This window comes from Solanum stenotomum, chromosome 7 (assembly GCF_019186545.1).
Source record: "Solanum stenotomum isolate F172 chromosome 7, ASM1918654v1, whole genome shotgun sequence".
Classification (NCBI taxonomy): domain Eukaryota; kingdom Viridiplantae; phylum Streptophyta; class Magnoliopsida; order Solanales; family Solanaceae; genus Solanum; species Solanum stenotomum.
The window spans coordinates 37011650-37039132 of NC_064288.1; the positions used below are offsets into that span (position 1 = coordinate 37011650).

General features: G+C 36.5%; 2 protein-coding genes across 3 annotated transcripts in view; both read right to left on the reverse strand.

The window, feature by feature from the left end:
* LOC125871908 (ubiquitin carboxyl-terminal hydrolase 5) overlaps window positions 1–9695 on the reverse strand; it is a 15846-nt gene extending 6151 nt beyond the window's left edge. The window contains exons 1-5 of one of the 2 annotated variants that reach the window (XM_049552610.1): window positions 9438–9695; window positions 6306–6554; window positions 2723–2867; window positions 2350–2409; window positions 2150–2245 (exon numbers count right to left, since the gene is read on the reverse strand). In XM_049552610.1, coding sequence (XP_049408567.1) covers window positions 2150–2245; window positions 2350–2409; window positions 2723–2867; window positions 6306–6554; window positions 9438–9556 — 669 coding nt within the window. In that variant the 5' untranslated portion in view covers window positions 9557–9695. The remainder of the gene's footprint in view (window positions 1–2149; window positions 2246–2349; window positions 2410–2722; window positions 2868–6305; window positions 6555–9437) is intronic. The other variant, XM_049552611.1, reaches the window with a different exon arrangement.
* LOC125871925 (GPN-loop GTPase 3) overlaps window positions 1–27483 on the reverse strand; it is a 246858-nt gene that overhangs the window by 197752 nt on the left and 21623 nt on the right. The window lies entirely within an intron of this gene.

A 27483-nucleotide genomic window follows, 5' to 3' on the forward strand; every position in this document is an offset into this window, starting at 1 on the left:
TTGGGGGGGGGGGGCACCCAAGCAACCTCGATCATTCCACTGTGTACATGATACCTCCCACCAGCACAGGTGCTGAGTAACTCTGCCCACCAAGGCTCATGGGAAGAAATCACCTAGTGTTTTTTCTCTTCTGGAATTTGAACTTTGATGTCCAAGGTTTGCACCCACTTTATTCCAGGGTCTATTACTTTAGAGGCCAGAAACTAGGAAACCAAAAGAAAGTGAGACAATTACTCTGGTTCAAAATAGACCCAACTGCAGACCAATCCTCGACTATCTTCCAACTTGTCTCACAAAGTAGTCTAATGGAGAGGACATGCATCCACTCATTCATTAGCTCTATTTCTTTTTTCCCTTTTATTTTTATTAATTTGAAAAGAAACACAAGAAATATGAACCTTTAATGACTGCCATGAAATATCTTTGAATTTATGACAAAATAGAACTACCATGCATGGATTCAAGCACTGCTCCATTCCATCTCCATGAAGTAATATAAAGGATACCAAAGAGCAGTTTTTTCTAACTTTTTTCCAGATGGAGCCAAATGCTAGAGAAATATTGACATTCAAGCAAAACTGAACAAATAAATGCAAATATAGTTTTACTGATGGATAAAACTAGGGGTAGAAAAATTAGCCAAAACCCATATGGCCCGCCAAATTTTAATGGGTTTGGGCTAGAGTGATTTTGATGATTGGTTGATTTGGGTTAGCCCAAGGTGACCATCATAAATCAATAGCCCAAATAGACCTATCATGATGCCCAATCTTGACCCATGCAAAAGCTTACTGTTAGCTTCTAAGGTTCAATTCTAGATTTAGATTTTGCATATGATAATTGTTTAATTTTTTATCATTATCATAGACAGCTATAAATATAGGTTACTATAATTATTATTATTGGTGAAATATTATTTTTACTTACTTTTTGTAGAGGAAAAAAAACAGTAAAAAAGATTGGGGACAAATTTAAAGGACGAGTAAGGAACAAAGTTGTGTTGATGCAACTCATAACATAAAATCATCTTGGTAACGGCAAGATAGGCTATTATCAGAGGCAGTGGGGAATCAATACAACTTATATGGAACTCATATCTCTTAAGGGTGCAGAACTAGCGTTCCACCAGAAACTACTCCCGCTGGAAATTGAAACGGACTCCACAGAGGAAATAACACTCCCATCAGACAACACAAACCTAATTTATAACACTCCTATCTCATCATGCAGGTTTTGGCTGAAGGATCTGGGAAATCCAACATAACTTCCGGGAAGGCAATAAAGTGGCACACGTTTTGGCAAACTATGCAAGGATAAATAGTACTACTGAAGACTACGTTACCCTCAGGACTCCACCACCTTGGGCGGTATAGAGCCTATCAGAAGACAAGTGCGGATACATTACAACTAAACAATTGTCCTCTTCAACTTGTAATAATCTAGTAAATCTTGGTAACACTAGTATCCCTGATGTCATAGCTAATTAAGTTTCTACCAAAAAAAAACACATAAAATCATCTAAAGATTGAACAATATCTCATTCTTTACATATAGGTATTTTTCATGTTCTTTTTAGTTTTGGATAAGCGATTGGGTCTTGGTTTTAAAATTTTGAGATGGAAAACATCATGGTAGGGAGATCGAGTTTTAAGAGATGCAAATTCGAAAGTTGAGGTCTTAATGCAGGTACCGAACATCAAGTGGGAAATAAAAAAGGAGCGAATATTTACTTCTAGATTTGGAACCTTGCTAGCAACAACAATTATTTCTGCACAAGGAATTATAAAATATGAATGGCCAGTACATTATTTAATAGGTTTCTTTTATATTAGATGAAATCATGAAATGTAAGTTTAAAAATTATAAAAATGGTGAGTCAAGTTGGGCGGGTTGGGCTATGACCCATTGTTAAGCCCATCTTAACCCAACGCTTCATAACCCATCTCAACTTTGGGCAGGGTTGGACAATGACTCATTTATTGCTTCAGCCCATCTTGACCACCCAAAATAAACCTAAATGGCTCATTTGCCACCCCTAGATAAAACCAAAGAGCACTGAAGTTACACCAGATTTCTAGATCTTTAACTAATTTGTCTGTGGCAGAGATAATAGTTTTAAAATAATTAAGTGCAGCATACAGAAACATACATCCTGATCCATTTGTATATTTGCATCATCAAGCGTCTTATCCATGTCATTCATCAAAGCATGCTTTTGATGGTTAAAGTAATCCCAAATGCATACCTGAAAAGAACAGAAAGGGTTCAAATTACAGAAGTGAAGAATGATTATTATCTTTCAAGAACCCACTGAAGACTCAAAAAATGTATACAAACAGATTCTCTTACTAGTTCTGGAATGAGAGAGAAAATCTCACAAGCTTTCTTATGAAGTTGTCTAATTGTTTCCTGCTCAAACAAAACAACAAAGAAATGACCTCTTAAACAACATTATAAGGTTAGAGGCTTCATGATCAAATAACGAAAACTTTTTTTTTTGAAACATGTATCAAATAACGAAAACTTTCCTGTAAGGTTATTTCTCTGTAATTGTTTTTTCACCGTCTCATTGAAAGAGGGAATGGAAAAAGCGGACTTTTTCTTCCCCTCCTTCAATGAGACAGTTAGAGAACAATTAAAGAGAAATAAGTGTACAGCAGTTGTGTGCTTATGTTTTATCAAAAAATGGTTTGTGTTTAAGTAGAGGGTTAAATGATCTTACCTTTTTACTTATTCTTATGGTAGAACGTTCATCTTTTGGCATCAGATGTAACTGAAGGCGCAGAGGATAAACTTCTACAGCCAACTCAGTCTGGGAGAGGCCAGAGTTGATCACCTTCCGTGGCAATATAGGACCTCCTCTGTACCTAAACCAAGAAATGGTTATTCTATTTCCTCAACAGTGGCTTCAACCAAAAATGGCTAGTAAATTTCCTAAATACTTCCTCTATATGGCCCCTGGGAACCTTTAGTGCTTATATAAATTTACCCAAACAAAATCTCTTCTCTAAACCAAAAACAGTGAAAAGAGAAGGACTAAAGACCATCAAATATGAGAGAAGATATAGGTGTTCGGCAAAATGAAAATAAATTGTGACTTACGGAGGACGCATACCTTTACAATCAACAATTTGGAAGGGGACAGCAGTCAACAGCACTTATGGAAGCGAATAAGAGATGGTCAAATCAAGTTTCATTTTTTCTTTTCTATATCCTTTTTCTAATTTTATTTTAAAGTAGTGCCCTATTCTAATTATAGCTGTAGATAGTGAGAACATTAGTATAGGAGCTTATAATTCAAGAAGGGACCAAATTTTTAAAAATACTGTATTCTCGGAACTTGTCATTTCCTGAAACAAAGTACCATCCATTCTATTATACCCTTGTTAGAAATCTAAAAATGAATGAAGAAGAAAAAGGCAGTGAGAAAAGGTATAGTCCAGCAACACATATAATGGACAAATGGTGAGTTCTCAGGACACCGGAGTGAGTTTACCATCTCCTCAAACTTTTTGGTGCATGTCACATGTTCAAACCCTGTCGCAGACAAAAGCCTATTATTGAACTGAAGAATGTTAGAGGGGTAGGCCCATTATCCATCGAGCTTGGAACCATGCATGGCTCTTAGGATTTTCTCAGTTAAAAGAAAAACTATATAGAAGAAAGTCAAGCTTAGTTTTGTCTTGCATCAACTCTATTAGTTTCACAAGGACACAAACTATAGCCATCCATTGTACCATTGCTAGCAAACTATGTTTCTCGGACTCTTCAAAAATGTCAGTAGGTGTGTGTCGGGTTCTCCACAAGTTGTTTACTTTTGGAGAATCCGATGCAGGTGCGGCATCAAAGTGAAGAGTCTGCATAACTTCACACAATTCACCATAGTAGAGCAGGCAGAGGTCCAGGATTCGAGTCTTGCGGCCACTTATTAACAGTGGAGGTAGGAGAAGGCTAGCCAAAGCTGGGAACTTTTTTTTAAACGTGTTCGGGACTCGATGGGTGATGCTGCATACAGCAAAGGAGCTCTTTAGCTGTCAGTGGGGCTATAGACGTGCAAAGAAAATTAAAGACAGGGAGAACTATCCTAGCCTGTATAGTGCTGATCCTTTTGAATAAAGGAGAAGAATATGTGAAGATAAGACAACAACAATACACCTTTTGAAGAAAAAATGCTTAGGACTTTTGACTTTTGGTATAAACTTGAAAATATTATGAGTAGGAGTAGAATAAAACGGAAGACTTTTTTTTTTTTTTTTTTGAAAAGGTAACTTGTATTATAAACACAGGAATACTCAGGATGTATTCCAATAATACTTACAATCAAAAATACAAAAGTGTTTCTGTTTACCTATGAACTCCTTAAGGACTCTAACATACTAGTGATATCCTCATCTTCATGAGGATATTCATGTTTACACCAAAAATAGAAAAGAGCTAAACATTTCAGCTTCATCTTCTCCATAGAGCAGCTCTTGTTCTCAAAACATCTTTGATTCCTTTCCAGCCAAATAGTCCACCAAATGCAGGCTGGGACAATCTTCCATCTCTCCCTGTGCCCCGACTGATTTCCATCCCGATTCCAACATGCCAAAGCTTCCTTTATGTTTCCTGGCATAGACCAACTGATGCCCCTTCTTTTGATGAAAATTTGCCAAAGTTTCACTGTCTCCTTACAGTGTAAAAAGAGATGATTTATTGTCTGTCTCACATTCTCAAAAAAAACATCTGGAGCACAAATCGAGGCCCTTCTTCATACGGTTATCCTGCGTGAGAACAACCTGTTTTGCTAAGAGCCAAGTAAAACAGGCCACCTTGAAGGGCACCTTAACTTTCCAGATCATTTTCCATGGCCAGTAGCTTGATTGAAGACTTTTTTCTGCAGATCTGATTTTGTAAATGATCCTCCATTTTTTTGTATCCTCCGGCACTAGTGTAGTGCTTGGCTATTTCAATGGTAAATAATACTTGCTATACTTATATTAAAGAAAAGGACACTGCACTTTTACATGTCACTTATTTTATAAGCTTTTTTTTAATAACCGAGAAATCCCAGAGGCAAGTTTTGAAACTAAGTGGATAATAGATGGGCCCCTCTACCCTTCTCCACTTAAATACTAAGATTTTGACTGCAACAAGTCAAACCCAGAATGCATGCCTAACCCACACATCATGATCTTGAACTTTTACCAATAGACCAAAGCCTTGGGGACCATTTATTTTATGAGCTGTTGCATTAAATAATTTACATGTGTATGATTAGGATATTGCAATCCCAACCTACTCTTGAAGCTCAGAATGGTGTAGGTAACCAATTCTCTGGTAAAGGAGGAAACACTTGAACCAAGACATTTGACATCATCTACACCCATCAGAAAAAAAAAAAATTACTCCAACCCGCCCCAACCAAGCAACAAGTGAAAGGAAGTATTGTCAAAGGTGAAATCTAATATGCACTCCAGGTTTATGAGGGCTTTAAGCCCAAAGCGCAACTTAAATAAGGGCTTGAGTAAAAAATGTGCAATGATTGAAAAAAATAAAAATATGTATGTAATTCCAAAGAAAAAGTAAAAAATTCAATCATAATATGTTTCTTAACAACTAGTACACTTAATTTGATGATTATATTTGTTGTTTATTACCACTCAATTCAAGATAGAACTCATGGGAAATGGGGCGCACATCTTAATCCCCTTCCATACCCCCAACCGCAGCTTAAGCGACACAAAGTGCCTTCCTTGAACTTTTCTGAACTTCAAGCCTTAAGCGAGCCTTAAATAAGCCTTTGACAACACTGGTGAAGATAATGTAATACTCCCTTTGTTCCCAATTTATGTGGCACCGTTTGACTTGGCACAAAGTTTAAGAAAAAAATTATACATTTGAAATTTGTGACCTAAAACAAAGCTTAGACATTTGTGTGGCTATAAATCATTGCATTAAGGGTAAAAGAGAATTTTAAAGTTAAGTTGTTTCTAATAATATAAAAGGTGACATTCTTTTTGGGACAAACTAAAAAGGAAAGTGTGTGCATAAATTGGGATGGAGGGGGTAGTTTTTATCCAGACGTAATTGCAGCAGTAGAAGATCTACCTTTACATAAATCCAAAGTCCAATAAGTAGGTATATCGTGATTTCTTTAAACTATTTATCAATAGTTTTATATCTTTCATTTTCTCTAACCTTCCGAGTTCTATAATCTAATAAATTAGCTGTTTTTTATGAATGTACATACTGCCTAGCTAACACACAGCATATAAAAGTATACAAAAAGGTATAAGCAAGAACATTTTCTAAAAAAAACTCACCATTCATATAATTGATTCCACACTTCCTGAGGAAGTAATATATAATCGGTGCCTTCAACGAGGGTATCATGCAGGTCAATCCCCGCACTAGAATCCCTTGAGGTTGCTTCATCTATCAAGTCAGAATTATCAATACTGGAAGGCCTCTTCAAAGCACTAGAACCACCAGTGCAATGCTCAGAAGTAGATCCATCATTTAAAGTATTAGCCTGGTTTTGGTTCACATATTCCAACCATTCTTGCCACCATCTGTAGAAACCCATTAAAAATTTGATAATCATTTACCCAACAGTCTAACTCTGTAGAAAAGAATTTACATACACATTTATCGCGCATATCCTCTCAGAATTTCAAGTGATAATCTGACATTTATAACAAAATATTCAAATAATAAATGCACTGAGGTCTGAAACTCATAGATATTGTTTTCCTGAAGGACCGAAACCTCTCAAGGATTAATCAATGGCCACAATGCTAGAAGAAAAACTCAGAGGTATGTGTCCTTTGGGATTGGCGTGATTAAGAACAAATATGGAGTTGACTGTTGAGGATCATTGGTACACCAAAGTAAGAACTGCATCTGGAGCCTCAGTTTGGAGAAATATTAGAGCTCACATGCCTTGTTTCAAATCTAGAATAGGTTTCCAGAGGGTAATGGAACAAAAATATCCTTCTGGAAGGATAACTGTATTTGAACATGAGCCATTGATGGACTGGTTTCCTGATCTACTTAAACTGACAGAAAAAGCTTCAGCTTTTCTGGCACAAAATAGAGAAAATTGGGATTGGAATAGCAACTTCAGAAGGAGCAGATCCAATGACTGGGAGGTTTACAGTACTACTGAATTTTTCAATCACTTATGCGCATTCCAACAGCTTACTGAATCAGAAGATGGCATCATTTTTTTTCCAATTAAGTAACAAGATTTTATTGCACATATGAGCAGAAACATCTGTATACAAGGAGAACACGAATGTAGAAAACCGACAAAAAGATACTTCCTCTGGTTCAATTAACGAAAGGAAACTTGTGATCTAAAACCCCACTCAAGTTAAGCTTGGTTTACCTTTGATAGTGAGCAAAGCAGTGTGTCCGTGAGAATTTCACAAAAGAAAAAGGTCTGGCTCTATGCAGTAATGCTTTCTATGTGGGGAACAATCAGAGAGCATTTGTCGGTTTTTGTTTTTACAATGCCAAATTGCCGTCTAACTGCGGCAGTCCTTCTCAAGCATATTTTTTTAAGATGGCGATGTTCGGGCCACCTTGCGCACACCTCAATTATTCCATAGGGTAGTTGCTACCTCCCACATGCACAGGCACCGGATATCTCTGCCCACCAAGGATTAGGGAGATGAGAAGAATCACCTAGTATTTTTTGCCTCGGTTGGAATTAGAACCTAAGACCCCATAGTTCTCCTCTTACTTCATATGCAGTGGGCCATGCCTAGTTCAACTGATTGGCTAAGCTTCTGGAACAAAATGGGACTACACACAGGAAAACTTTGGTTGAATATGATACCTGCATTTATTAGGTGGACTACTTGAACTGAGAGGAACAAAAGATACTTTGAAGACTGCTAGTTCTATCATTAGAATAAAGTCCAGATGTACTATTTTGTTTTGCTCGTGGGGTAGAATGGAAAAGGTAAATGATGCTAAGTCAGTTTTATAATGTTAGGAGTCCGAAAGGATTAGAAAATTAAATTAGAAGGGGCATATTTTTGCTTCTGTAATTACTGTACAGATGTTACCGCACATCTTTTGTGCGTGCTTAGTTGTTTCCCTTCTCAAAAAAAAAAAAACAAAACTGCTTGTTTATCTATAACATAACCTTACCTTTTACTAACAAAGTGCCAAGAAGAACATAACAACTCAACAGTGGCTTCCACAGAAGCATATAACTCCTCAAAGTCCGCACTCTTCTTTCAATAGATCCTATTTCAGTAAACCAAAAGTATAATTCCTAATTTTGTCCTTATTGTTAAAACGAAGTTAAATGTCAAAGCTGCATAACTTCTATCCAATGTTCCTTAAGGAACAGAAAGTTGCATTTTTTCGAAAAAAACTCAGAAGAAATTAGGGGATGACATAGAAACATACTTCAGAAGGGTCAGTTTTTGCAATTGCAATGCCCACCAGTAAAAGAAACATGGCATATGGTTTACTCCTTTCATTCTGTTTAATGTGGTGTTTGACTGGGCACAAAGTTTAAGAAAGAAAGGAATACTTTTAGAACTTGTGATCTTACCCATGATATTTGTGTGGCAATAAAATCAGGCCATTAAGGGTAAAATGAAAATTTTGAAGCTAAACTATTTCCAAATATAGAAATGTGTCATTCTTATTGGAATAAACTAAAAGAAAAATACTACAACTTAAAATGTAATAGAGGGAGTACTACATAGTTTTTACAGACAAATAGCAACCCATGCCTTCTCTTTGCAAGGGTTGTGTCCGCACCACATTATGCAAATCTCTACTATTCCACCAATACATGCTGACTCTGCCCATCAAGGTTTAGGTAAATAGGAAGAATTAATGTTGTCTCTGCTTGATTTGAACCCAAATCCCCATGGTTTTCACCCACTTCATTAAATACTTGACCAGTAGACAACAGCTTTGGGTGCAGAAGAGATTACTCTTTCCCCTTTTAAAAATTTATTCTTTCTCTACTCTTTTGGGAACAGAAGCCTCTAATAAAATAAGGAGAAGCCAGGAACCCTAAATTTAGGGGGAGGAATGGTATAGTGTTTTATTTGATACCCTAATTGGAATTGAAAAATGGTATCGTCAAAACTAGTTTATTTTGTTTCAAAGTATCCATGCATAATGGTATAGTTGGTTGTTTGGTGATGTGCAGGGAATGAGGGAAAATCATCTTTGTAGAAATGAAAAGTGGAGGACTGTAATCCCTTGTTAATATATGTGTTTGCATAAAAGAACACTGCCTTTAATATATTAACAAGCAAAATAATCTTATTTTCTTTTAGCTGGGATAAAAGTCTAAGATGAAATAGTTAGTCAGGGTAATGGCATTCAAAAATGCTCTCTTAAACCTATCATACGGCAGATATGGTGAAAAAAAGAAACCCTAGAAATAAGAGGGCAATAGAGCAGCAGATTAAATTTACCGTTGAGTGATTAAATAAAAGATATCGTCTTGTTTGGTTTGGGCTTCGGCAGCAATAGATATATCTCTGATAGTCAGCTTCTCTTCCTCCGGCGTCACCTCCTTTTTCACCTCCGTCATTTCCCTTCTCTTCCGCTAAACTCAAAATTCAACAAACAAATGACAATTTTGATCGCCTCTTTTGCTGAAACCCTTTCTTTTCTTCTTCTTCTTCTTCTTCTTCTTCTTCTTCTGCTTTGTTTTGTGGGCAGTACTACACAGACAGAGCAGAGAGGGGGGACAACCTAAACTGAATTGAGGTTGGGTTGGGGGTCTACCTCAATTATTTATTTTTTTCACTTTTTTCAAGAAATTCAAGTGAATGTCCGAGATGAAGTTTTTTTATTTATTTGGTGTTTGCTTATTTTCTACTGTAGTTCAATTAAATTTAAATTTATGCTAAAATATAATATTGTTGGATAAATGTCTTATTTGTTTGCACTTAATAAAGGTTTCAATCTAAATCATTCAAATTCAACTCATTAAGTTCATTTGTTTCTTTTTAAAAAAAAGTCTTTGAATGAATCTGAAAAGAACTGAACGAATCAAATTTGTAGGAGAATCTTAACAACATTCAGACTTATTTAATACGCTAGAAAAAAAATCATGTCATCTCTCTCATTGTGCGACTTGCTCTGTCTCTCTACAAACTTTCTTCCTCTCTTTTCTCAACCAAACGCCAATTTTTTCCTCTTAAACTAGTAAGTTTGCATAATTTTTACAAGTATTTTCTTATATTTGTATTGATTTTTGTCAAGAACTCTTGTTCTAATAATTTTTATGGGTGTATTGATGTTTATCAACAACTCAAAATTTTTGAGTAAAAAATTAGTAGTCATGATTAAAAACAACAACTATATAACATTTATGAGGTCTCTTATCAAAATTTAATTTGTTTAAGCCAAAGATATTGAAGACTTCATCTCTACCCTTTTCAAATTTGTGTACAATTTTATTTAGGGTGGTACTGCAACAGGAGTTCATGATTGAGGTCCAAGTTATACATATATCTAGTTGGTGACAAAAATGATGGACCTCCTAATAATTCTTCATCACAATCTTCTATTTCGAAAAGTTTTGAGGAAGAAATTGATGAGAAGATGAATACAACTTTGGAGTTATTGATTAAAAAAATAGTGCAATCTAAGCTTTGAAGAATGCAAAGAAAAAATTAGATGGACTTGGATAAGAAGAACCATTATACATTACAGTTGTTAGTATAGTTTGTGAATGTGGCAACTACCAAAAGGCATGATGAAGCTAGAGGTTCACAAGTTAGAGAAAAAATAGGAATTCATTAAGTTTTCTGATTAGCTAGAATATATGCTAGGTTTTGACGATTCTTTATTATTTTTTAACTAGTGTCTATCATATTTATTGAACTTTTTGATATTATTTTTTTAAACTTTTCAATATTATATTATCCCTATGAATTTTTTTTTCGTGATATATTTTCTTATAAAAAGATGTTTATGTTGAATTCTTAAAAAAAATCACGTTACGATAATTTTTATATCGATATATAATTTGTGTTTGCCTATCATATAATTTTTTTAATCAAATATAAACATTAAAAATATTAGTTTTTTTATTAAAAAGTAGTACTTTTGTTGAAATGAAATTTTTATAATGTTTAATTTCATATGGACATTCAAATATTGAAAACAGACAATCTTAATCATTTAATGTTCAGATCTAGAGACCACATCTTAATATTTAGATGTGCATTCAGATCTAGACATCCAGATCTTAATGCACATCATAATATTCGAATGCTTATTCAGATTTAGACGTCTTTAATCTTAATGGAAATAAATGAGGCCTAGACTCCCTAATAAAAATAATTTCATAACGAGGACACTCGAATTGAGGTTGGGTTTGGGGCTCTACCTCAAGTATTCCTTTTTTCATGTTTTTAACGAAGATTCAAGTGAATCGACCCAATGCAAGGTTTTTTATGCTTTTTATTTGGTTTTCGATACTTTTATTCGAGCTTGATTAAATTTAGCTTTTTACTAAAAATTCCACATTGTTGAGTAAAGGCTCCCTAAAAAAAGTGATAAAAGTGATTTTATATATATATATATCCTTAAATAAAAGTTTGGTTCTTCGGTGCACTGAAGTTTTGAGACCCTTACATCGAACACCAATCGAAGAATCGAACTTTTGAAAAAATAACACCTATACCGAACCAAAAAACCGATCGAAGAACTGAAACCACCAAACATTAGCTTGAATGATTTTTCGGTTTTTCAGTTTTCCGTTATTTATGCCCACCCCTAGTCTGGGGTCTACCTCAAGTATTTCTTTTTTCACATTCTTAATGGAGATTCAAGTGCATCGATCCGAGACAAGGTTTTTTTTCATTCAGTGTTTGGTACTTTTATTGACGCTTGATTAAATTTAGATTTGTACTAAAATTTTTAGATTATTGGGTGAAAGCTCCCTGATAAAAGTGATTTCTTACTGAGGGGATTCAAATTAAGGTTGGGTTTGGGGGGTCTACCTCAAGTATTTCTTTTCTCACATTTTTAACGGAGATTCAAGTGAATTGCTCCGAGACGAGTTATTTTTCATTAAGTGTTCAATATTTTTATTAGAGCTTGACTAAATTTAGATTTGTGCTAAAAAGTCCACATTGTTGGGTAAAAGTTCCCTAGTAAAAGTGATTTCGAGAGGACTCAAATTGAGGTTGGGTTTGGGGTCTACCGCGAGTATTTCTTTTTTCACAATTTTAACAGTGATTTAAGTTTTAAGGTCAGTGGGTCTAGGTCCCACTGACTGTTTTATTGAATAGTCAAACAAAACAAAACAAAACAAAAAGGTATGTGCATCGAGTTAAATTAAAGTAAAAAAACACAAGAGAAACAAAAGTATAGTATGTTTCCAAATTGAAATTGGAAGATTCATAGCTTCTTCATCCTTTTGCTAGCCAATTTTTCAAGCTCTAATGCATCGATCCATTTCCTCCATTCAGCTAAGGTACAATTTTTGTATTTCTCCTTTCCGTTTCTTGATATTTTCCTTGTTTTTTCTGTTCATCTTCCAATTTTCTCCTTCTTCTTATTTTGTTCCTCAAAGATCTCTTGTACGTGTGTTCTTTTTTGTGCCCAGATTTGGTGGTGGCTTTTGTTGAAAGCAGTGTACTCTATTATAATTTGGTCTTGCCATGTGTTTGCGCTTAAGGTCGATATTCTCTTCTTTCTTCGATTTAGCTCATTGATTTGTGTCCATTTTTTGTCCATATGCTTGTCCTTCTTGAGTTTGTTGCACCTAATTGAATTGTATCATTCTTGAATGATAACTTTTTTCTGACTTCTATTTGGGAAATATTGGTATTCTTCATACTTTACTATTTTCCATTGAATTTTGAGCATTGGGTTGAGCTTCTGAAAATACTGATACCATCACTTTCCAATTTTCAATGTATATAGTATAATTTTAAGGCGATCCAAGTGAATCACACTATCATGATCCAAAGTACACCCTAGGCATAACATGGCGTATAGGACCCCGAGAGGCCCTACACAAGCCACTTAGCATGCATCATACAAGATAATAGAAAGTCAAGAGATTTCAAAAAGATTGTTTCAAAATATAAGAGTTGATAAAATGTAGTCGATGTCTAAAATAGTCTCAAAGTCATCTAGTACATCAAGAGTGATCGGGATGTAACTCGTGCATCACATACAATACTGAAAGTAAAGACAATAAGAAATAAAATGTTCGGTCCTCGGAACATGAGGACTCACCAATCTTCAATCTACTAAAGTGATCCCTAGCCACGAAGATGCGAAATGGGAGCGTTGGACCCTACATTTGGAAAGAATGTAAGAAAGAGTATGTGTTAGTACAAAGAATGTACCAAGTTTGATAACAATGCATAAATATATGAAATCATGCCAAAAGGACTTTTCGTGATATGCAAATACCAAGTTAAAACATAAGATAAGAGGTTAGAAAACATCATCGTGATCATGATCAATGCAAGTAGAAATCATCTTAAAACACATGTGAGATACTTCTTGAAGTAGCCTTAGTTCATTATTGTGGGAGATTTACCTTTAACTGACATAGAGACCATATGAGCTATAACATGGAATCTGGTGTCTACCCCACACCGAAAAGAGGTGTTCTCACTTGCCAAGGTTAGAACCATGAACTTCTAGCTTAGCTAATGTCTATCTAGACAACCTATGGGGGCACATAGTTTATGGAACATGGGTAATTGCCACTTGTCCACTCACTGCTAAGCATAGCTCCCACAAAAAGCTTGTATTATCATTAGGGGACATGGATAATTACCACTTGCCTCATCATTAGAATAGCTCCTAAACTTTGATTCATTTTAGGTTAGAAGACCTTTAAACCTTATGAATACTTTATGTGAGAAAACCATTTCACAATTATGTTATGAGTTGTAAAACATCGCTATTTGAAAGAACTAGAAAGAACTAGAATTTGAAAGAAACCGTTTTTGGAAATAATCAAATTTGGAAAGTTTGACAAGTTAAGCTAAGTATGAGTTTTGGGTCAACTTTAAACGACCATAAATCCTAGCTCAGGATGAGTTAGGTATGTTACAAGATACCATAGGAAATATCTTTGAATTATCTCTCCAAGGCCACCAATTTTGCTCATTTTTGAGTTCGTATGAGGGAGATATACCCATTTGAAGTCGGGATGTCTAGATAAGGAAAGTCAGAACCGGATTTTAGAAGGGTATTTTGGTCTTTTCATTATCCAATTAATTAAATCTATTTTTAGTAAATTATTTGGGGTCTAAACTGAGTTAGTTCAGTTTACGCAATTGAGAATTACACTAGGGCTTTGAGAGAAGAGAAAAGAGGAGGAAAGAAGAAGAAAAGTTCAAGATTCGTCAAGATACTTTCGATTTTGGTTGTGGATTTCGCCAAGGATTCAATCTTACGAGGTATGTGAGACTTTTATAGCGTTGGGTTCATTCACCAACACGCCAATCATGTTTAGTTCAACAAAATTCGTTCTAGAAAGTTGAAAGTTGATGATTTTGAATTGCGTTCTTGAATATGGATTTTTGTTCTTGAGTTAAGTTGGGATTGTTGAGTTCTTGAGGAAATTGTGTCGATTTTTGAGTCCTTTATGAATAGGTTCTTGTGAACATTTACTGGGTATCTAAATCTAAAGAGAATTTGGGGAAAATCAAATTTAGCTGAATTGGGGTTGAAAAAAGTGAGGCGAATCTGGGTACCAGGTCTGTGACAAGGACCTGTTCCTCAGGATTGGGGAATTTTTCTTCACGCCACGGAGCGGTCACGGACCCTTCTGCCTCAAAATTTATTTCGCAACCAAATATTTAAATGCATCTCCGTGTCACAGACTTGCTTCCAGACAGTGATTTCTTGATCGTTTCTCATGTTTAACTATCTAAAAACACTCCTAAACATCACAAAATCTTTCCTATCACAAATCACAATCCTTGAATCTATAAATTCAAATACAAAGAAAGTTAAGAGCCAAGTCTAGAGAGTTCTTAGAGTCCTTTCAAATAGTCTTTTGCAAATGCTTTAAACTTGTTCTAAGACTTGAGTTTTGAGTTAAGTAAGAGTAACAAATGAAGTTCATTTCTTCAAAAAGAGTATATGGGAACTAAGTATTCCTAAAGAGTAAATGTTTTCACATTTAAACAAGAGAGGAAACACCGATATCCAAGATGAGCCTTTGAGTTAGTTTTTGAGTAATTATCTCAAGCCACATAAAGAGTTATTTTTTTAAAACATATGAGCTGATTATTTTGGGAGTAGTATTGAGCACTGATGTGGGGAAGAGTTCATAACAACTCAATGTCTCCATAAACCATGTAGCCAACGTGGGTAGAAAGGGTTATACTTTTTAGATGATTCCTTAGTGTTTTAGCATAGACTAGTGGATCTACTTAGTTGAGACATTCTATATCCTAGCAAGTTATAGGACAGTTCTGGCAGCGTGGGCGAGACGTTGTATCATCACATTAGCTCATAATGATGGTTGTCGATTAGAGAAACTCCCACAGAATCATATTAATTTATTATATATAAACTGAGTTGTTGTTGTATTTCTTTAATACATTGAGTCGCTACCTACTGTTTAAATGCTTTATATAAACTGCATCTTTATTGTTGTTTATTTCTGCACTGAGTTGAGTATCCATGAGTTGAGTAAAGCTGAGGTAAGTGTTTCTTTCAGAATTCAGTTCAAGTTTATGTCATGTCTAGTTTTCCCCTCGCATGCTCGTACATTCAATGTACTTATGCCATTTGGACTGCATCGTTTTATGATGCAGATGCAGGTAACCAGGATCAGCATCCAGCGCCTCGTTGATCCAGTTGAGCACTCAGAGTCAGTTGGTGAGCCTCCTTGATTTCCGGAAGATCCCTTTGGTTATGTTTTGTTTTATTGCTTTTGACTATTTCAGTTGTTAGGATGATTGGAGGTCTTGTCCCGACATCCCTCTTAGTATCTAGAGGCTTCATAGACAGTTAGATATGAGTTCTTTAGTCTTGATATTTCAGTTTTTTGATTTTAAAGACTTGAGTTGCCATTTTGGCTAAGTTGAATGTTATTTCCTAAATATTTTCAGTTTATCTATTCAGACAGTTTATTTAAGATTGTATTTAAGTACATTTTCTGTTAAGTAAGTCTTCCACTGAGAGTCTACCCAGGCCAAAGGTTCGCTTGGGGCCAACAATGGTTCTCGAGTGCCACTCCCTCCCAGGGTGTAGACTCGAGGCGTGTCAAACTTGGTATTAGAGCACATAGTTCAAGAGTCCTAGGGAGTCTATGAAACCGTGTTTGTAGGGTCCTAGTTATCGGTGTGAAGCGCGCCACATCTATAATTAGGAGGCTGCAACATTTAGGAACTATCTCACTTCTTTCATACTCATTTTGTGCAATAGATTTCATCTCTTTAAAATCTCTTTCTAACTCGTGCTTGCGCGTGTCTTTCAATTGATCATGCCTCCATGAAGAGCTGTCAGAGGTCGTCTCGCTAGAAGGAATGTTGAACCACATGAGCAAAGGGTAGCTAATGCACCTGAAGTGCAACCCCAAGGAGAGGTCACTAATGCTGAATTTTGGGAAGCCATCCGAATGTTGAGTTAAGCTGTGACCAACCAAGTGGGACAAAGAGGGGTTCGAGAGGATGTAGCTGATACATTAAGGATCTGAGAGTTTTCTAAGGATAATCCTCCGAGCTTCACTGGTTCAAGCATCACTGAGGATTCAGAGAACTTCATTGAGGAGCTTCAGAAGGTTTTTGAAATTATGCATGTCACCGATGTTGAGAGAGTGGAATTAGCTACATACCAACTAAAGGGTGTCGCTAGAATCTGGTTCGATTAATGGAAGACGGGTAGAGCTGAGGGTTCACTGAATATGAGTTGGGCTATGTTTGATGAGGCTTTCTTGGGGTGTTACTTTCCCCAGGAACTGAGAGAAGCCAAGGTACGAAAATTCCTTACCCTTAAGAAGGAGTCAATGAGTGTTCATGAGTACAGTCTGAAGTTCACCCAACTTTCCCGTTATGCCCCAGAGATGGTTGTGGATATGAGGAGTAGGATGAGTCTGTTTTTTGCTGGATTATCTCGTCTGTCGAGTAAGGAAGGTAAGGCTGCGATGCTAATAGGTGATATGGACATAACGAGGCTGATGATTCATGTGCAGCAGGTTGAGGAGGATAAACTAAGGGATAAAGAAGAGTTTAGAAACAAAAAGGCTAAGACATCTAGGAATGAGTCCAGGCAGCAGAAAAGTAAAGCCAACCGGGCATCCTTCCAACAAAAACAAAAGGGACCTGCTCCATCATCTACTAGTGCACCTGCACCTAGGAACAAATGTGAGTACAATAGTCAGAATTCCCAACACTTCAGAGCTAGACCTTCACATTCTCAAGGTAGTGTGGAACAAGGAGGTAACTGGACTCTTACATGTGCTAAGTGTGGTAGGAATCACCTAGGTAAGTGTCGCGATGACTCCACTAGTTGTTTCAAGTGCGGTCAAGAGGGTCACTTCATGAAATAGTGCCCTAAGAACAGGCAAGGTAATGGGAATCAGGGCAACAAAGCCCAATCTTCATCGGTTGCTCCACCAGATAGAACTGCATCTAGAGGATCTACTTCAGGGGCAGGCGGATGAGCAAACCATCTTTATGCTATCACTAGTCACCAAGAGTAAGAGAATTCTTCGGATGTTGTCACTGGTATGATCAAAGTCTTTACTTATGATGTTTATGCTTTGCTAGACTCAGGAGTGAGTTTATCTTTTGTGACCCCATATTTTGCAATGAATTTTGATGTTCGTCCTGAGTAACTTCTTGAGCCCTTCAGTGTTTCTACACCTGTTGGTGAGTCTATTCTAGCTGAGAGAGTCTATCGTGATTGTACCGTTTCCGTCAATCACAAAAGTACCATGACGGATTTAGTTGAGTTAGACATGGTAGATTTTGATGTCATTCTAGGTATGGACTGGCTTCATGCGTTTTATGCCTCAATTGATTGTAGAACTCGAGTTGTTAAGTTTCAGTTTCCTAATGAGCCAGTTTTTTAGTGGAGGAGTAGTTCAGCAGTGCCTAAGGGTTGTTTTATTTCATACTTTAAGGCGAGAAAGTTAGTTTCCAAGGGTTGTGTCTATCACTTATTCCGAGTTAATGACTCTAGTGCTGAGACACCACCTATTCAGTCAGTTTCAGTCGTTAATGAATTTCCAGAAGTCTTTCCAGATGATCTTTCCGGAGTCGCTTCTGAGAGAGAAACAGACTTCGGTATAGATATTCTTCCTGATACTCGTCTTATATCTATTCCGCCATATAGAATGGCACCGGAAGAGTTGAAAGACTTAAAAAAACAGTTGAAAGATCTCATAGAGAAAGGTTTCATTCGACCAAGTGTCTCACCTTGGGGCGCTCCGGTCTTATTTGTGAGAAAGAAAGATGGTTCCCTTAGAATATGTATAGATTACCGTCAGTTGAACAAGGTTACTATCAAGAATAAGTATCCTCTTCCGAGAATTGATGATCTTTTAGATCAGCTTCAGGGTGCCACTTATTTTTCGAAAATAGACCTCAAATCAGGCTACCATCAGTTGATGGTTAGGGAATGTGATATTCCAAAGACAGCTTTCAGGACCCGTTATGGTCATTATGAGTTTATAGTTATGTCCTTTGGTTTGACCAGTGCTTCTGCAACATTCATGGAACTTATGAATAGAGTATTCAAGCCTTATTTAGATATGTTTGTTATCGTATTCATTAATGACATTCTAATCTATTCGAGGAATGAGGAAGATCATGCTAGTCATCTCAGAATAGTTCTCCAAACTCTCAAAGATAAGGAATTATATGCTAAGTTTTCCAAGTGTGAATTTTGGCTTGAGTCTATGGCATACTTAGGCCATATTATTTCCGGTGATGGTATTCGAGTTGACACTGAGAAAAAAGAGGCAGTGAAGAATTGGCCTAGACCCACATCTCCAACTGACATTAGGAGTTTCTTGGGATTGGCAGGCTATTATAGGAGGCTCATCGAGGGATTTTCATCTATTTCGTCTCCTTTGACTAAGTTGACCCAGAAAACAGTTAAGTTTCAATGGTCTGAAACTTGTGAGAAAAGCTTTCAGGAATTGAAAAAACGGTTGACTACTGCCCAATACTGACCTTACCAGAAGGTACTCAAGGTTTTGTTGTGTATTGTGATGCATCCAGAGTTGGTTTGGGTTGTGTGTTAATGCAGAATGGTAAAGTTATAACTTACGCCTCCAGACAATTGAAAGTTCATGAGAAGTATTACCCAAGCCATAATCTAGAGTTGGCGGCCGTTGTATTTGCTTTGAAAATATGACATCATTATCTTTATAGTGTTCATGTGGATGTGTTCACCGATCACAAGAGTCTTCAGTATGTGTTTAGTCAGAAAGAGCTTAATCTTAGACAAAGAAGGTGGTTAGAGTTACTCAAGGATTATGATATGAGTATTCTTTATCACCTAGGTAAGACTAATGTTGTTGCTAATTCTTTGAGTAGATTATCTATTGGTAGTACTGCTCATTTTGAGGAAGATAAGAAAGAATTAGCAAAAGAGGTGCATAAATTTGCGTGATTAGGAGTTCGTTTAATGGATTCCAGCGAAGGAGGAGTGGTGGTGATGAATGGGGCTGAATCATCATTGGAGTATAAAGTGAAAGAAAAACAAGACCAAGATCCTATTTTGCTTGAATTGAAGGCAAATGTTCATAAGCAAAAAGTAATGGCTTTTGAACAAGGTGGAGATGGTGTATTGAGGTATCAAGGTAGGTTGTGTGTGCCAAGTTTGGATGAACTTCAAGAGCGGATCATAAAGGAAGCTCATAGCTCCAGATATTCTATCCATCCGGGTTCCACAAAGATGTATCGTGATCTGAGAGAGGTTTATTGGTGGAGTAGTATGAAGAAGGGCATTGCAGAGTTCGTTGCTAAGTGTCTGAATTGCCAATAAGTTAAAGTAGAGCACCAGAGGCCCGGTAGTATAGCTTAGAATATAGAGATTCCAAAATGGAAGTGGGAGATGATTAATATGGAGTTTATTATAGGTTTGTCGCGGTCTCGCAGGCAACACAATTCCATTTGGGTAATTGTAGATCGAATTACTAAATCATCCCATTTTTTGCCGGTAAAGACTACCCATTGAATAGAGGATTATGCCAAATTATATCTTCAAGAGGTAGTTAGACTTCATGGTCAAGTAGAGCGCACTATTCATACTTTAAAAGATATGTTGAGGTCTTGTGTGATTGATTTCAAGGGTAATTTGGATGATCACCTACCTCTCATTGAGTTTTTATTACAACAATAGTTACCATTCTAGCATCCAAATAGCTCTACATGAAGCTCTTTATAAGAGAAGATGCAAATCTCCAATTGGATGGTTTGAAGTCAGTGAAGCTGGGTTGATAGGACCAAAATTAGTTCATCAAGCTATGGATAAAGTGACAGTTATCCAAGAAAGGTTAAAAACAACGCAGAGTCGTCAGAAATCCTACACTGATGTTAGGAGAAGGGACTTAGAGTTTGAAGTAGATGATTGAGTATACTTGAAAGTTTCACCCATGAAGGGCGTTATGAGATTTGGTAAGAAGGGGGAGCTTAGTCCCCGGTATATTGGTCCTTACAGAATATCAAAGAGGATTGGCAATGTAGCTTACGAGTTAGAGCTACCACAAGAGTTAGCAGCGGTTCATGCGGTATTCCACATTTCTATGTTGAAGAAGTGTATGGGAGATCCTTCACTAATAATACCTACTAAAGATATTGGTATCAAGATAGTTTATCCTATGAGAAGATTCCTGTTCAGATTCTAGACCACCAGGTTCGCAGGTTGAGAACCAAGGAGGTAGCATCAGTCAAAGTTCTTTGGAGAAATCAATTTGTTGAGGAAGCTACTTAGGAAGCTGAGGAGGATATGAATAAGAGATATCCATATCTCTTTGAGCCCAGAGAAATTCCAGATCAAGGTACTAATTCTCTTCTTAGTACTCTTTAATTGATATGCTTAATGTGTTAAATTGCTTGTTGGGTGTTTGAGTTGAATGTTAGACGTTACACCCTTAGCCTACTAAGAGTAATCTCATTCGAGGATGAATGTTCCCAAGGGGAGATATTGTAGTACCTCGCTATTTGAAAGAAGTAGAATTTGAAATAAACCGTTTTTGGAAATAATCAAATTTGGAAAGTTTGACAAGTTAAACTAAGTATGAGTTTTGGGTCAACTTATAACGACCATAACTCCTAGCTCACGACGAGTTAGGTATGCTACAAGATATTGTAGGAAATATCTTTGAATTATCTTTCCAATGCCACCGAATTTGCTCATTTTTTGAGTTCGTATGAGGGAGATATGCCCATTTGAAGTCGGGTTGTCGAGCTATGGAAAGTCAAAATTGAATTTTAGAAGGGTATTTTGGTCTTTTCATTACCCTATTAATTAAATCCATATTTACTAAATTATTTGGGCTCTAAACTGAGTTAGTTCAGTTTACGAAATTGAGAATTACGCTAGGGCTTTGAGAAAAGAGTAAAGAGGAGGAAAGGAAAAGAAAAGTTCAAGATTATTCAAGATTCTTGCGATTTTGGTTGTGGATTTCGCCAAGGATTCAATCCTACGAGGTATGTGAGACTTTCATAGAGTTGGGTTCGTTCACCCACGCGCCAATCATGTTTAGTTCAGCAAAATTTGTTCTAGAAAGTTGAAAGTTGATGATTTTAAAATGCGTTCTTGAATATGGGTTTTCGTTCTTGAATTAAGTTAAGATTGTTGAGTTCTTGAGGAAATCGTGTCGATTTTTGAGTTGTATATGAATAGGTTCTTGTGTACATTTACTGGGTATCTGAATCTAAAGAGAATTTGGGAAAAAGAATCGAATTAAGGTGAATTGGGGTTGAAAAACAAAGAAGGAAAATGTCAGGCGAATCTGGGTACCAGGTCCGCGATGCGGACTTCCTCCTCAGGATTAGGGAATTATTCTCTGCGTCACGGAGCGCACGAACCCTTCTGTCTCAAATTTTATTTCGCGACCAAATATTTAAATGCATCTCTGCGTCATAGACCTATTTCCAGGCAGTGATTCTTGATCGTTCTCATGTTTAACTATCTAAAAACACTCCTAAACAGCACAAGATCTTTCCTATCACAAATCACAATCCTTGAATCCATAAATTCAAATTCAAGGAAAGTTAAGAGCCAAGTCTAGAGAGTTCTTAGAGTCCTTTCAATAAGTCTTTTGCAAATGCTTTAAGCTTGTTCTAAGACTTGAGTTTTGAGTTAAGTAAGAGTAACAAATGAAGTTCATTTCTTCAAAAATAGTATATGGGAACTAAGTATTCCTAAAGAGTAAATGTTTTCACATTTAAACAAGAGAGGAAACACCGATTTCCAAGATGAGCCTTTGAGCTAGTTTTGAGTAATTATCTCAAACCACATAATGAGTTTTTGTTTTTAAACATATGAGTTGAGTATTTTGGGAGTAGTATTGATACCGATGTGGGGAAGAGTTCATAACAACTCAATGTCTCCATAAACCATGTAGCCAACGTGGGTAGAAAGGGTTATACTTTATAGATGATTCCTTAGTGATATTTAGCATAAACTAGTGGATCCACTTAGTTGAGGCATTTTATATCCCGACAAGTTAGAGGACAGTTTTGTTAGCGTGGGTGAGACGATGTATCATCACATTAGCTGATAGTGATGGTTGTCTATTAGAGATACTCCCACATAATTATATTAATTTATTATATATATACTGAGTTGTTATTGTATTTCTTTAATACATTGAGTCGCTACCTACTGTTTAAATGCTTTATATAAACTGCATCTTTATTGTTGTTTATTTTTGCATTGTGTTGTGTATCCATGAGTTAAGTAAAACTAAGGTAAGTGTTTCTTTCAAAATTCAGTTCAAGCTTATGTCATGTCTAGTTTTCCCTTCACATGCTCCTACATTAAATGTACTGATGCCATTTGGCCTGCATCATTTTATGAAGCAGATACAGGAAACCAGGATAAGCATCCAACGCCTCATTGATCCAGCGGAGCACTCAAAGTCAGTTGGTAAGCCTCCTTGCTTTTCGGAGGATCCCTTTGGTTATGTTTTGTTTTATTGCTTTTGACCATTTCAGTTGTTAGGATGATCGGGGGTCTTGTCCCGACATCACTCTTAGTATCTAGAGGATTTATAGACAGTTAGATATGAGTTCATTAGTCTTGATATTTCAGTTGTTTGATTTTAAAGACTTGAGTTGCCATTTTAGCTAAGTTGAATGTTATTTTCTAAAAATTCTCAGTTTATCTATTCAAACAGTTTATTTAAGATTGTATTTAAGTACATTTTCCATTGATTAAGTCTTCCGTTGAGAGTCTACTCAGGCCAAGGATTCGCTTGGGGCCAACAATGGTTCTCGAGTGCCAGTCCCTCCCAAGATGTAGGCTAGGGGAATGACCTGAGTAGAGTGTGAGAAATCATTTCACAACAACAACAATCACATTGATACTTCACTCTCAAAGCATCCTTAAAACATTTACATCAATTTCATAAAGAACATGCATATCTTCATAAATTCATCCTTCATGATTCAAAACCTTCATCATATGATCAATTCTAGAAAACATGGATTTCATATGGGTTCATGGGGATTCAACTTAGAAACATGCAATTTCTTCAATTAATGTATGAAAAGACATAAAACAATCAGTTAGATCATAATTGAAAAGAACCCATGAGATTGAGTACAAACCCTAGCTTCTATTAGAGGTTTTACCTTGAGAAAAATAAGAGAAGTTAGGAACCCTATGGGGGAAAGGACTCCATAGGTGAACACTATCATACTTTTATGTCAAGAGCTTACAATCAATGGTGAATATGGGGGATTGACCTTGAAACCCTATTCTCTTATTCTTCTTCCTTAGAGAGAGAAATATTTGAGAGGATGAACTTGTTCTTCTTTTAGGAATTTGAGAGAATGAATTGAATTGGTTAATTGGAGGGGTAAAAATACTTATATAGGGCCTGAGTTAAGGGGTAAAATGACATGGTATTGTGTTAGAATAATTAGGAAAATACCCAAAGCCCCTTCTTAAAAATAATTGACGACCTCACCAATGACCTGACCTATGGTCCATAGGTCTCACCACGGACCGTCCTGGTCATCGTTGGTGGGTTCAGAGACTACTTATTTTGGACCCTCTACGACGGGACCCATGCACGGTCCGTGGGTCCATCTACAGGTCGTGCACCTCAATCGTGGGTCCCGAGTTTTGATATTAAAATTTCTCTAAGTCTGGGACTCACCTACGATACCTACCTACGACTCGTGCATAGGACAATGGACCGTCCTAGTGAAACATATGAAAGTACTAAAACTTAGACACTTTTTGGAAAACTTGGGCTGGTCAACCACGGGCCTACCTACGGAGCGTGTGTCAAACCATGAGCCACTGACTCCATTGGTACTGGCACCAGATCCAAGAAATTTGCAATTTTTCATCTTTTCAAATCTGAGGTGTTACACACCCCGAGGCGAGATTTGTTTTTTTATTTGGTGTTCAGTATTTTTATTGAAATTTGATCAAGTATATATTTGTGCTAAAAATTTCACATTGTTGGGTAAATGCTCCCTAATAAAGTTATTTCATTTTGAGGGGACTCGAATTGAGGTTGGATTTGGGGGTCTACCTCAAGTATTTTTTTTCATATTTTTAACGGCGATTCAAGTGTATCGAGCTGAGGTGAGGTTTATTTTTTTCATTTTCTTATTTGATATTCAGTATTTTTATTAGAGTTCGATTAAATTTAAATTTGTGCTAAAAATTCCACATTGTTGGTGATATTGGGTGTATTTATATGCCTAGGAGCCAAATAACACCCTTACTTTAACTAAGTTTGAGGACAATTTCTTATGTTATTGTTAGTATGTAAGTCATGTTATTTTATTTTAACTAACCAATATGATTAGTGATTGTAGGATGGGAAATAGAAGAAAAAGGTACAATAAATGAAAGCATAAGAAGTGGACATGGATCTGATCAATAAAAAGCAAAGGACAAAGGGTAAAGAGAGAAAAGGAAGTCCAAAGTGAGGATATCAAGTACCACGTATCCTATCCATGTCGCGGAGAGGGAATCATTTATTTGTACACTAATGATATTGAGGCATAAGACTACGTATGATCTCTGTGTTGCGGAGATGACAAGTTTGATAGAAGCTGATATTAAAAGGCCATGGCACGTCGCGGACCCTTGTCCTAAATTTTTGCCGATTTTCTCAAACTATAAATAGACTTAGATTTTATTTTTTTATTGATTCTTTTTTTTTTTCTGTTTTTTGGAGAACGGCGACTTTGGGAGCTATTTCACCTATTCTTAGGATTCATTCTTAAGCTTTCATTCATTTGATTTCTCTTACATTTATTGAATATTTCAAGATTGAGAATCATATTATGAGTAGCTAAATTTCCTAATTTTAGGAATGTGGCTACAATATGATTGTATTTTATTGACTTTGATGGATTGATTTTGGTTATCGTATGAATCTCTCTTTTGTTCTTAATATTAGTATTTTGTGACTGGCCACCATTGAAATAAATGTATTTGTCCGAATTGAACTCGGGAGAGGAATAAGATGATAGAATGTGGGACAAAAGGAGCATGATCTTCTCTAGATTTAGGGTTGATTTGTATTTAGGATAGGATATACCTAGAAACCTTTCTTAGTTAGTAGACAAGATGAAAACGTAATGCTCGATAATTGGTTCAGTCTATCCCCGCTGAACGATGTAGTTAGATTGTCAATTATTGTAGGTGATTAGAGGCCGGGAGACCATGATCATACATTTAACCTTGTAATAAGTGATTTGATAACCGATTGACATCCATTAAAGAATATAATATGCATGAATCCATAACAAGCTACATCCCTAGAATTTCCCAAGTCATTGTTTGAATTCCAAGTTGAAATTGAATCATTATAGTTACTTAATTATTTCATATAGTCAAATACATCACTCTTTTCGAAAACACTTGTGTTAAGTTCTAGTTATTTGAAGAATTAAATACAATCTAATCTTAATTACCTTTGGGTATGATCCTCGGCTCTTAAAAAGAGCTACTTTATTACTCGCATGACCACGTACACTTGCGTGTGCGTTTGAGCGCAACAGTTCGGTAAAGACTCCCTAATAAAAGTGATTTCATATTAAAGGGACTCTAATTGAGGTTGGGTTTGGGGGGTCTACCTCAAGTATTCCTTTTTTCACATTTTTAACGGAGATTCAATTGAATCACCCCGAGGAAAGGCTATTCTTTCGTTCAGTATTCAATATTTTTATTGAAGCTCGATTAAATTTAGATTTGTGCTAGAAAATGCACATTGTTGATTAAAAAATCCCTAATAAAAATGATTTCATACTTAGGGGACTCAAATTGAGGTTTGATTTGGGGGTCTACCTCAAGTATTCATTTTTTCACATATGTAACAGAGATTCAAGTAAATCGCCTTGAGACGAGGTTTTTTGTAACACCCCAGATTCGAGGAAGGAAAAATTCCAGATTTTTGAAAGTTGCAGGTTCCACCGACAGAGGCCTTCTACGACCCGTAGGTTGAACTACGGACCGTAGGTGGGGTTTGTGGTTGGCCACCTCAACTCCCCCCAAAATTCCCCAATTTTTTCAGTCAACTCTCGACCCACACCAGGACTTACAGACCGTAGGTGGTACCACGGTCCGTGGTCCAGGTCCATAGTTCAGACCCCAGATATCAGCCCTCTGACAGCCAAATGACGACTGACAGGATGGACTTTCAGTCGACTTACGTCCTGTCAGTCGATGGGCCAGTCAACTTTTAGTTTAGGGGTAATAGGGTCTTTTCCTAATTATTTTATCCCTAAACTACTTTGTTTTGGTCAGTTTTAGCCTATTATTCTAGTCATATTTTACCCTAAACCATTATTCTCTAGAATTCACCAAGCTTAGAACAAAAGAGGAGAAAAAGGTGACTCAAAACCCTTCCAAGAACACAACAAGTTTTCTTTAGTTCCAACCCTGAAATCGAAAGATTTCTCCGTGAATTTCATTACCAGGTATGTGGGATTTCACTAGTGGATTCCTTTCATCCACTAGGTCCCTATAATTCAGTCAGATTCTTGATTCGCTATATCCTGCTTAGACCTAAGGTTTTTAAAACCTTAGATATTAGTTGTGATTTAGCTGTTAGAGTATTTCTAATCAAATTATCATGTTTTCGTGGAATTGTTGCTTAGTTCTTTGCATGAAAATCTGTAACACCCCAAATTTGAAATGAGGCAAAATAGAAATTTAAGGGAAGTTGCAGGTGCCATCCTTGTCCAGCCACCCACAGCTCGTGGACAGACCACATACCATAGGTAGGGGTCTATGGATTTGTTACCTTGGGTTAGTTTAGGACCTCCAGACCACGACCTGACCAACGGTCCGTCATTCAGACCACAAATT